Below are 12,218 nucleotides of genomic sequence, written 5' to 3'. Positions count from 1 at the left end.
CTCCGGGAGCTGGATTCATGACTGTCACCATGACCTCTGCCCCCACCTTCCATCTGCAGCTCCTTCCAGAGGCTCCTTCTCTTGAATGTACAATCATATTTCAGTCTCAAAAATCTCACAGATCTTTTCAAAAACAAAAACAAACACGTAGCAAGAACTCTTCGTTTCTACACCCTCCAGAAAAGCTTTTTTTTTTTTTTTCTTCTTAGATGATTTCTTTGGAAGGTCATCACTAGGTCATCACCTCTTCTGTTCTTCCTCCCTGAAACCTCGGTAGTGTGGCATCTGGTCTGCTGCTATGGAAATAGCTCTCTGAAGGTCAAACTCAGCTACTGTTCTTATTCTAAGGGGCTTTTGGTGGCACTTGACCCCAGTGACCCCACCCACCTGGCTGGAATGGCTCTCTCCCTTGACTTGGGGGCTCACCCCTGGTGGCTCTCTGACAGATTCTGTTGTTCCAGTCAGCCTCCTTAGCTGGTTTCCCCTTCCTTTCCCCACATGTTAAATGCTATTATTCACCATGGCTCCCTCACATAGGATCCGATCTTCTTATCTTGAGACCTCCCACATGGAATATTTTTGCCTTGCCCTCGTTCCTAAATTACATACTCACCTCCATTTTCAGACCACGTTTGCATGAATGATCTGCAGGCATCTCAGATGAACATTGTTCGTACTGAACTCATTGTCTTTCCCACTCCCGCTTCTCCTTGAGAATTCAACCTCTTGCTTCCTTCTTCTTTTTTATCTTCACCCGCTCATCACGTGTCACCAACATGAATCCTGCCTCCTTTGCGCTTGAGTTCTCCCTGGAACCCATTGCCCTTCCTTGCCCTCTTACCACCACATGAATGTAGGACACCTCATGGATTCCCGTCTGGGGGATTTTGGTCACCCCTTTATGGTGTCCTTGCCCCAGCTCTGTCTTCACAGACAGAGATGACCCGTCATCCTCACTGCCACCAGAGGGATCCTTCTGAAATGTCACCCAGAAAGGTGGTTAAGAGCATTAGCTATGGAATAAGGTAGTCCTGACACTGGCCGTGTGACCTTGAGCTAAGCACTAAATATGGGGTGTCCTATGTAAAGGGGAGTCATTGATCTGCCTTCGCAGGGCCGCACAAGCATTGAGTGAGGTACATGGAGGAGACCCTGCTCCTCTTTTCCCAGCCTCCCCTTCTTCATCTCTAACATCACACCCTTTGATCCTATCTCATCTTTTAGCCTCATCTCTTACCGCCTTGCCACCAGGGACCCCATGCCGCTGTCCCTCCATCCACTCACTGTCGCCAAGCATTTCTCAGCCTTTGCTCATGTTCGCTAGACATCTGCACAAATCCACCCTGCACCTTTCCCCTTCAGCACCAGCTAAAACCCTGGCTTTGAAGTCAAATGTCACCTCGTAGGTGAAGTCCTCTCTGACTGTGCTTCCTGTCACGTTCACAGAAGAGCTAGCCATTCTCTTCTCTGAGCACTTGGTCCACGCATCCCCCGTTGCTTCTAGAATGTCTTCCTTGTAGAACACGGATGGCATTGGGCCAAGCCATGATGAACAGTGCCTACCAAAGCATCCCATGCATAATGTGCTCCATAAGTGTTTGTTTATTGAACACCGAGTTTGTTGAACATTTGGGTTTCTTTCTTGCCTGAATAAATGTGTTCTCTGAACAGGGGTATTTTTAGGACCTGTGACATTCTGAAATGGGAATCATGGTAAAATCCCACTCACTTTCTTTGTAATGAGTTGCAGTTCACTGCATATTTATTGTAATTAGGGAGAAAAAGAAAGAAATTGTGCCAATTCTAGAATGTCTTCCTCTCTGTCTCAGGAAAGGAACACTAAATTGCTGTGTAGTCAACTCTCACAGTGGACGACTTGACATTAGCCTTTATATTTCCCTATTTTATCTTGTGAACAACATTTTCAAATGCTAAGAAAATTAGGGCAAGGGAGAGAGTAAAGTTTACTTTATGACACAGCTTGGGGAGCAGAATTCTTGGCTATGTCCCAGGCAAATACAATACCCTCTTCCTGGAACATGACCCAGCTTTGCTACCTGGCAATCTTCATACTCCCATATTTTCTTCAAGGTGCTCTTTTGGACTTTGCCTCCTTCATGAAGCCTTCCCTGATTTACCAACCATAAATTGTTTCACTGCCACCACCATAGCCACCCCCAGCCTTCCTCCCCAGGCACCCAGTACTGAATGGTGTAACAAGCAGAGGTTCCCAAGTCTTATGGGATGAGTCCTGGCCGTGCTCATTTCTAGTTATGGGACCTTGGGAAAGTTGTTTAATTTCTCGTGGGTTTCCTCGTCTGTGGAGGGGATGATGGTAGTACCTGACTCATAGGTGTGGTGTTAAGCTTAAATGAGGAAAAACACAAATGCTTAGCCTATCATTATTGGTGCTTCTCGTCTACCTTGCTTCATAGATAGTGTAGTTACGTGTAAGGTAGGGGCTGTGCCTCTCATCCTTGTGTCCACGGCAGTTCCTGGAACACAGCAAGCACGAGATGTGTACTGAATTAATGAAGTCATGTGTAAAAACTCTTCTTCTACGAAGACTTCCCCAAGCTTTTTAGCTGGAGCATAAGTGGCAATCAGCCCTTCAAATTGCAATTTCCTGAATTGCTTTTTGTTTTAATGACTAGAAGCCCTCATTGAATAGAGGAACCTCTCTCTTCTCACTTCCTTAATTATAATTATTCATGTCAGCATCACATAGTGCCCAGACATTTTGTAAATTATAATTCTAGTTGTTCTGTCCTTAGTGTTGAGTCAATTATGCTGGAAATGAGTGCTAGTTTGTTAGGAACTTCGCTGTTGGAAAGTAAATGAACTTTTGGCAAGGTGAGAATGTTGAAATTCAAGCTTAGGAAGGGAAAGGGGGTGGGATAGGGATGAACAGTTGTGGAGGATTCATTATAAACCAGACACGGTGCTGACGGTTTATGTCAGAGGCCTCTGAGCTATTGTTCACCTCACTTCATACCTGAGGAAACGTAAGTAACTTCCCCAGGGTCACAGCCCAATGACACAGAAAAGCCAAGGATCAGATTTACATCCATCAGACTTCAGAGCTGCTTCCCTAATAACAGCATGCAATCCTGGAAATTTGGGCAGTCATGCTCTTTTGGGAAATCTGGAGTTGAGTATAACTCTTGCCTCCAATTTGTGTATAGGTATTTTCAGGATGAAGACTGATGCGCAGAGCAGGTCGGTCATGCGTGGAGCAGGGGCCTCGGTCCTCAGTAGTGGAAATGCTGGCACTGACTCAGCTCCAGGGGGGCCACCTACGTACAGAGCCGGCTGGTAACGATTCGGACTCTGGATGAAGCAAGGAAATCACTGTTTTTTTTTCCTTTTTAGAAAGTGTGGCATTATAAAGGCTAATCATGAAAATCATAAAACTGATCCTGAGAAATGAAAGATGAATCCTGGGAAGGGAGCAGAAATGAGTGGGTAGCCATAGGGATTGGTAGGGATTTTTTTTTTTTTATTGAAAAGATTTGCTCATCTATTCATTTTGGAATTGGTTTTTTGCTCATAAGCAAGGATGCTCATTTTATAGTGTTTCCATATTAATTTCTCGCTCATTAATCTTGCGTTCTGTAGCAATATGATATTACTTTATCTGACTTGAACCAGCCAGTGCTCGTGAGTCTGCTGAAAAGCAAGAGAAATGACAACACGGAGGCTCGGGTGGCCCACCTGATCCCCGAGCTCTGCTTTCTAACAGGTAATGTTGATGCTTTACATGCCATCAGTCAGGCTCTTGATCCCAGGCCCCCGACGTTGGGCACTTGGCCACGGGCAGAACCTCCCCGAGCTCACGGGGTGCCAGAGCACTCATTTAACCCATGGACGGTGGGGCGTTAAGTGATATGTCTGACAGAGAAAGTGGGAGGATAGAGTGAGCTTAGGGAATTGCTTGGCACAGGAAGAGCTACATGTTTTCTTTATCTCATGTATTCCATTTGTTACTTCGACATAAAATAGGACCCCACAGATTTTCCTAAAACCAATCTTCTCTTTTTTTAATATGCACTATTCACTTTATTATTTATGTATTTTAAACCACTTAATTGAGTGGTTTAATGATTGACGAGTTGAAAGCTGTACATACACTTAGGGGAGACTGCGTGGCTCAGTCAGGGTTAAGCATCTGACTCATGTTCTCAGGGGTTTGAGTTTGAGCTCCGTGCTAGGCTCCACACTGGGTGTGAAGCCTACTGAATAAAAAAAAAAATCTCATAAAAGCTGTGCATATTTAATGAACACAACTGGACGACTTCGAGGTAAGTGTACACTTAGAAAACCATCATCACCATCAAGATCATAGACCTATCCTTCACCTCCCAAAGTTTCTTACTTCCCCAATTTTTATTCTTATTTTGACACACACTATTCTATGTAATCTTTATGAAAATCCCTATGATTTAGGTATAATTATTATTATCTCCATTTTATAGTTGAGGGAGCCAAAGCTTGCAGCTTGCTCTTAGTCCTATGCCTTTTAATAGGCAGAATTTAGGATTTTTAAGAAAGATTTTATTTATTTGGAAGAGAGAATGAATGTGAGAGAGAGAGACGGAGCAGGAGGTGGGGCAGGGGGAGAGGAAGAGTGAGCAAGAGAGAGAGACATAAATGGGAGGGGGCAGAGGGAGAGGGAGAAGCAGACTCCCCACTGAGCAGGGAGCCCGATGTAGGGCTTTATCCTGGGACTCTGGGATCATGACCTGAGGTGAAGGCAGACAGTAACTGACTGAGCCGTCCAGCACCTCAGAATTTAGGATTTTAACTTTTACCTGTTTCTTTCTCATGATACTTCTCATCCCAGAATAAGCGAGGGGATTCTAGGGAGTCAATTGAGCTTGGAACAAGAAAACTTTACAATGGTGTTATCTAATTAGAGTGAGCTAAAAGGGAGCAGCCAAAGAACCATTTTGAGTTACTTTATTTGGGAGAGACTCTAGAGGTGCTAACAATTTAATAAGAGGTGAGCTCTCAAGGTTACACTTTTTTTTTTTAAAGATTATTTATTTATTTATTTGAGAGAAAGACAGAGGGAACACAGAGGAAGAGGGAGAAGCAGACTCCCCACTGAGCAGGGAGCCCGATGTGGGGGTTCGATCCCAGGACCCTGAGATCATGACCTGGGCTGAAGGCAGATGCTTAACTGACTGAGCCACCCAGGTGCCCCAAGGTTAAACTTTTCTAATCCAGGAATAGTTTACAGATGGTAACACCATGTGTGCTGTTACCTCAGGGCCTTTGCATTAGCTGCTCCCTGTGCCTGAATATTCCCTTTTTAAAATTTATGTATTTATCTTTTTAATTCCAGTATAATTAACATTCAGTGTTACATTGGTTTCAGGTGTGCAATGGAGTGATTCATCAATTCTGCCCATGACTCCGTGCTCAGCATGAGTGTGCTCTTACTGTCCTTCACTGTGTCACCCATCCCCCTCACCCACCTCCCCTCTGGGAACCACCAATTTGTTCTTTATATTTAGGAGTCTGTCTTTTTGTTTGTCTCTTTTTTCTTTGTTTTTTTGTTTTGTTTTGTTTCTTAAATTCTACAGATGAGTGAAATCATATGGTATTTGTTCTTCTCAGTCTAACTTAATTCACTTGGCTTTATACTGTCTGGATCCATCCATGTTGTTACAGATAGCAATAGTTCATTCTTTTTTATGGCTGAGTAATATTCCATTGTGTGTGTGTGTGTGTGTGTGTGTGTGTGTGTGTGTGTGTGTGTCTACACACCACATCTTCTTTATTCATCTGCTGATGGGCACTTGGGCTGCTTCCATATCTTGGCTACTGTAAGGAATGCTGCCGTAAACATAGGGCTGCATGTATCTTTTTGGATTAGTGTTTTCATTTTCTCTGGGTCGATACCTAGTAGTGGAATTTCTGGATCATATTAAACCAAGCTTCTCTCCAGTGTTTTTGAGCTTCACTAGAGTAGGAAACAACAGGACTTTGATTTTCTTCAGGTACATTGTTTGTGTGGTGCCACAATGATCCTTGTTTTATTTTGGCATTATTCTAGAAGTTAATTCTCACTATACAGTTGAACAGAGTAACTGTCTCCAGCACTTTTAATCATGTTCATTTGATTAGCAGGGTGGGACTAAGCAAGGAGGACTTCTACCTTTTACATTTTGTTACCAGTTACAATGTGTATATATTTATTTTGGAATTAGAAAAATCAATAAGGATATAATTCTTGATGGGAGGGATGTTCGTTCTTAATGGTATTCTGAGATTCTGGATCTGCACGGTCTCGTACGGTAGCCACTGGCCATATGTGTTTATTGGGCCCTCGGAATGTGACTAGCCCAACTGAGGTGCCAGCTGGAGACAGGCTGCGAGTATAAAATGTAGACTGGACTCCTAAGACTCAGTATAGTAGCTCATTAACTTTTTAAATATGGATTATGTATTGAAATGATAACATTTTGGATATATTGAATTAAGTAATATATACTATTTAAATAACTTCATGTTTCTTTTTGGCTTTTTTAAAAACGATCTATTTATTTTAGAGAAAGACAGAGAGAGCAGGGCGAGGGTCAAAGGGAGAGGAAGAGGGTCTCAAGCAGACTCCACACAGAGCTGGACGCTGGGCTCCCTCTCACAACCCTGAGATCATGACCTGAGCCAAAATCAAGAGTCGGATGCTCAGCTGACTGAGACGCCTAGGAGCCCCTCTTTTTGGCTTTTATAAATGTGGTTGCTAGAAAATTTAGAATGACACAGGGGCTTGCGTTTTTCTGGGACAATGCTATCCATATGCTAGATCCGAGTCCATTTAGGTGCAAAGCCTAAAACCTGCCTGAGCTGGGCTGGGTTACATTGCACACTGTTCATTTTTCCCTTTGTTTTCATTTCCATGAATAGGACTGACCCGCCAGGCAACCTCTGATTTCCAACTGATGAAGGCGGTGGCTGAGGAAACGCGTCTCAGCCCTTTGGGAAGGCAGCAGTGCCTGGCCAGGCTTGCTGACGACATTCAGAGGTACTGGGCCGCTTTGCGGGGGCCAGAGTGTATCCTGCCTAAGGCCTGGCTTATGGAATTGAATGGTCTACAAAACATTTCATTCCTTGGAATGTCTCTTTACGATTGACTCAGAGCAAGGTCCTTTTGGGTTGTGTGGTCCAGAGCCAGAGGTTCATCCCCGATGCCTCGGGACTACGGATGGTGGGGAGGTGGTTGGAGCCCACGCTGGCCGAAGTACCATCTGGCCTCAACGAGCTGACCCTCCTCTCCTCTGTTTCATACACGGAGGTTTTGGATAAACATTTGAATGAAGAGCTGCATTTTTTAATGCAGCTGTTAGAAAATTTAAAAATTACATATGTAAGTTGCTTTATATTTCTGCTGGACAACATGGTAGCATGGTCTTTTTTCTTTAAAGATAAATTTGGAGGACACATTTGGAAACTTACATAAACAAAAGGAATGTGTGTGTATGTACGCTCAGTAAATATTTGTTTCATGCATGAATGAATCATAATTGAATGGTGTATATTGTCTCAGATATTTTCAAATGCATATAATCACGTTCTTTCTAGGAAAATGGCATAGTACTATACATCATGGTTGGAAACTTGCTTTTTCTAGAACATTTCCATATGGTAAATGTGCGTTTCTGTTATGCTTGTGGTCTCATAGTTTTCCATTTTATGGCTACAGTTTTATGCCATTTATCCTGGACATCCCCCAGACTTACGCCTACTTGAGACATTTCCATTTCTCTCCCCTTATCCCGGGCTGTGCATGACTCTTCCTGACACCTCTCCTGGCTGCCTCTCAGGAATCCCATTAACTTCAACCCAGTTTCCTGACTGCTGATCACTCCACCCATCTCATCTTGAGCAGATAGTATCTGAAGCAAAATAATTAATTCTAAGTATTCCGTGGGACCAGACCAGACATAGCATCACTAGATGGAAATAATGAGCTATTGCAAAGAGTCTGTGTAAAGAGGTTTGAGTTCCCCTAATGAGAGAGGGAAGCTTTACGAGGTAAAGCACGAGTCTCCTCAGTCTCTCTAGTGAGTGCCTGGCTCCCTGGGAGCCGGCTACCGTAACGGAGGCCAGGAGGCAAAGTTGACATGCTTGCTCACCTGAAGGGACTTAGAGCTTACTAGAGATGACCATATATCCTAATCCAATGAGGTTACGCATCAACTATGATTAAGGTTTACTAAGTTATAAACGTACAGTACCATACAAACATAAAACAGTGATTATTGTTGATACTACCATTCTTCTCATGATCTTCCTCCTGCCGTCTAGCCTGTGAACCTCCGGAAGCCCACGTCCGTATGTCCCCCTCCTTTGTCATCTTTCATCCACTCCTCAGCCAACTAATTCAGATACTCCCAGAAGACATCTCCACGTGTAGAGCCTCCATAATATCTCTCTATTAACACGTTTATTATCAGGGAAAATGTCTCACATTTATTGAGCCCATAGCATATGCCAGGCTCTGTGGTAGCACTTTCCATGTCAGCTAAATCTTTACATCAACCCTCTGAAGTCACTAGGCTTATTATCCCTATGTTTTGCCAATAAGGAATCTGTAGCTTTAGAAGATTGAGTCTTACTCAAGGTCCCATATTATGAAATGTCAGCACTAGGAGTTAAACCCTGGTCTGTCTGGCTCGCAGGCCCATTTTGCTGACCAGGATGCCACACTGGAAACCTTCTCCATCTCTGCATGTCCCAAAAGAGTTCAGTTGTCCCATCATTCGTTCGAGCAGGGGGAAAAGTGGTGAGTAGAAATAGAAGTCAGGAATCCTAAAAAAAGTAGTCTCTGAATAATTCAGTAAGTTATAATTCTCTCTCTAATGATTAAAAGTCTTTAGAAAATAACTAATGATTTCAAACTCAACTCTATCAACAGAAACAAGGATGCTCGTTTTGAGCTGGAGACTTGGGGGCTGCATTTTGGATGCCAGATGTCTCTGACTGGGAGGGTTTTGCCTTCAGAAAAAATATTAATGCAAGACCATGTAGTAAGTGCATTTAAAAGTATTTGCTTGAATATGTGTAAGTTTGATCATCTGCAAGAGTGGCTCGTGGGCTAGTAATAGTCATTTGGGTTCTCCATGTCCATGTGCTCCCTTTGTCCTAAACCTTGAGGTCCCCTCTGTCTCCCTTTACAATCTGAGCGTACTCGTGAGAAATTGGCAGTACCCACTGGACATGATTCAGGTCAGTGTGGTTTGGTTTCTCATTTAAAGACACATTAGAAAAATGGTATTTCAAGCTATGACAATTAAAACATGCCCACCTATTATTAGGTGTTGTAGTACTCTGTGTCCTCCCCCCCGCCCAAATCCATAGTACTTGAGAAAGTGTTTTAACTGGTGAGAGTTAATTCCAGTAGACTACGTTTCCTGATACCGGGGTTCTTTCTTTTCCCCCAAAGTAAAATGCTCAGTTGGCATGAACATGAAGGAAAGTGCCCAGAGCCCATGCCCAGCCCCAGCAGTTAGGAGGAGAGGCATTCTGAAACCTGAAGAGACACCTTTCTTTAAGGCTTCACTTGAAGAAATTAACCTATTTTATGCAAAAATGGTGCATTTTCTTTCTGCTTTCCCGTCTGTTTATGCCATTTTTAAAGCCAATTACATACTTCATTTTTAAACTCCCTCTTCTTATCTTTCTCTGTTAAAATAAGCCGAGATGTCTAAACGAATGTAACTGAGAAACAGAAGTTTCGTGTTGGTCGCATGGGAATTTTTCATCATTTCCTTTCTATAATCGCTGCAAGTTACCAAAACCTTCACTGGAGAAGCTGAGGAAAAACGACTTTTAAAAACAAGACAGAACCAAAGTTTGTAAAGTACCAAAAAGTAGGCCCCCATTAAGATTTTGGTCAGGAGTCAGGAAAGAGAAGCTCTGTTTCGGTTCCACGTATGAAGCAGGATTTAAGTACTTAATATGATCTGTCTCATCATCTCTGTAAGCAAAGTCATATTTCTCAGAGCTTTTTTGTGGCATTTCTTTAGCATGGAAACAGGCTTCCTTAGGAGAAGGGGCACTAAAATGGGACAACCTACCCCCTAGCGGTGGTGATGGCCCCCGAGAGTTGACAGTGTCATGGGCTTCTGGACCAATGCTTGCTTTTCTGAATTGGGTTCTAGGAACTGAGTAGACTAACGGTTCACAGGCCTCAGAGTGTGTTGGGCAGTTGTCCTGGGTCTTCCGCCAGCCCATAACAGGTAGGAGTGTAGGTGAGAGGGCCTTGGCTCTCCTCATTCTGGTGGTAATGGAAAGAATGAGCCGTGACTCCACTGATGGAGGGCTAAACTTTCGCCTTCTTTCGTTAAGGTTGCCTCCTGGAGCCGAGTCCCTGCCAGGCCACCTAATGGCAGGGCATAATGAGGGTGCCTGTGGTTGGATTTCAGAGTTTGGTGGAAAGTACAGGAAGACCAATCTCAATCTGTCCCTGGCACCAACTGATTCCATAACGTCTCTCAGCCTCAGCTTTGGAGTCTGTAAAACAAGGGGATTATAATACTTCTTAAACATTCATGTCCTGATCAGTGACTGGGAACGTGGTAACATGTAGATTCCGATTCAGTGGGTCTGGGATGGAACCCAGGGCTCTGCGTTCCTAACAAGCTCTCAGTAGAAGGCCATGCTGAGTAGCAGGGGATTAGTTAGAATTTTCAATGCTAACAGTGGCTCTTCCCGGCTCACTATTCCCAAGACATTTCCATTCAATTCTGGTCCGTGGATATAAGCAGAAGGCAAGTAACCAATCTAAAGTCTCCCCCCTTCAGTGCAGGGAGCTTAGTTTTCCTGGTCACTTGGGGGAAGGACCGTCCAAGAGGGAGAAAGAAGCTCGTGCCCTGGCCTCATCTTTGCCCCCACACAGAGCAATCCTGGCAAAATGTATGCTCTTCACTGCCCTGCAGCATGTGTGAGTTGTCGTTGGATGTCCTGGAGTATCAGGAGTCAGCCTTTTCTCTTTCCGATAGCTTATGCCTACAGAGACCGAGTCAGACAGCCCACTTGCCTGAGGCTTTCGTATTAAAGGTCATCGACTTTAGAGCTGGAAGGGAACCTAGAGATCTTTGCACACAGCAGTGGCCCACGAGGTAAAGGGAACGCCCAACTATCTACAGCCAGGGAGTGGCTGACCCGCGGTGAGGCTCGGATGCCTCCCCTTCCAGGAAGCCCATGTATTCTGTCCCGATGTGCGGTTCTGGATCAGTGTTTTAAGTCTGTGAATAGCGAACTGTACTAAGTAGTTCTCTTATGATAAATGTGGACCATCTTGGCACAATCTTTGTTTAACTGCTCTCTGAATACATGTGTTCAACCCCTCCATGACCATTCTTTTTCCCAGTGTCAGCCTGCGTCTGCTGCCGAGTGGTCCAAGGACATGCGGAATTGCAAGATTTTAAGTGCACGGTCTTTGACTAAATGGTTGATTGTATGTAGCCACAGAGATGAAAACGTGACCGAGGACTTTCTGCACTGCTTGAGAAGAGTTGGAAGTGCCATGGGATTTAATGTGGACTACCCCAAAATGTGAGAATACACAGAAAATCATCCCAGCTGTTTTCATCTATTAATTTGGTTTGGTTAGAAGATTGGAAACGATGGTGGATGTAGCTGCAAAAGCTTTGTCTCAGTAAAGTTTCCTAATATAAAGCACCAAGAAAACAGTTATAAGTAGATAGATTTTTGCAGTGACTGAAGTTTTATACTGGTCTTTGTAAAACTGTTTTCACAGTTCTTTAGGCAATACTGTCATTACCCTCAAGATCTTTTCAGTACTATTTGGGCCATAAATCCTTAATAAATCAATTAACTTTTTTTCCTTAATTCTTTCATAGCAGCTCTTTATAAAACTTAACAGGAAACAGGGATATTGAAAAATATAGACATTGCATTTCCTGACTTATTTGATAGATTTTATGCTTTAAAATTTAATATAAAAAAGAGGGGTGCCTGGTGCCTGGGTGGTACAGTTGGTTAAGTGTCGGACTCTTGGTTTCAGTTCAGGTCGTGATCTCAGGGTCGTGAGATCAAGCCCCGCATTGGGCTCTGCACTGGGCATGGAGCCTGCTTGAGTTTGTCTCTCCCTCTCCCTCTCCCTCTGCCCCTCCACCCCACTAACTCTCTCTTTTAAATAAAGAAGCTTTTAAAAAAATTTAATGTAAAAATAGATCTTAAATAAA

At 43.6% G+C, this 12,218-nt stretch overlaps 1 protein-coding gene across 3 annotated transcripts in view; it reads left to right on the top strand.

Annotated features, from left to right (window-relative positions):
• The window catches only part of PIWIL4 (piwi like RNA-mediated gene silencing 4), a 42,958-nt gene that overhangs the window by 16,837 nt on the left and 13,903 nt on the right, over window positions 1-12,218 (top strand). For all 3 annotated transcript variants that reach the window (XM_045790850.2, XM_087868552.1, XM_087868551.1), the window contains 4 exons: window positions 3,619-3,742; window positions 6,913-7,030; window positions 8,924-9,035; window positions 11,381-11,565. In XM_045790850.2, coding sequence (XP_045646806.2) covers window positions 3,619-3,742; window positions 6,913-7,030; window positions 8,924-9,035; window positions 11,381-11,565 — 539 coding nt within the window. The remainder of the gene's footprint in view (window positions 1-3,618; window positions 3,743-6,912; window positions 7,031-8,923; window positions 9,036-11,380; window positions 11,566-12,218) is intronic.

The sequence above is a fragment of the Ursus americanus genome, chromosome 16, assembly GCF_024610735.1.
Source record: "Ursus americanus isolate L20-20 chromosome 16, mUrsAme1.1.p, whole genome shotgun sequence".
Classification (NCBI taxonomy): Eukaryota; Metazoa; Chordata; class Mammalia; order Carnivora; family Ursidae; genus Ursus; species Ursus americanus.
Note: the sequence above shows the minus strand (reverse complement) of the source record. Positions and strands in the feature narration are given on the sequence as shown.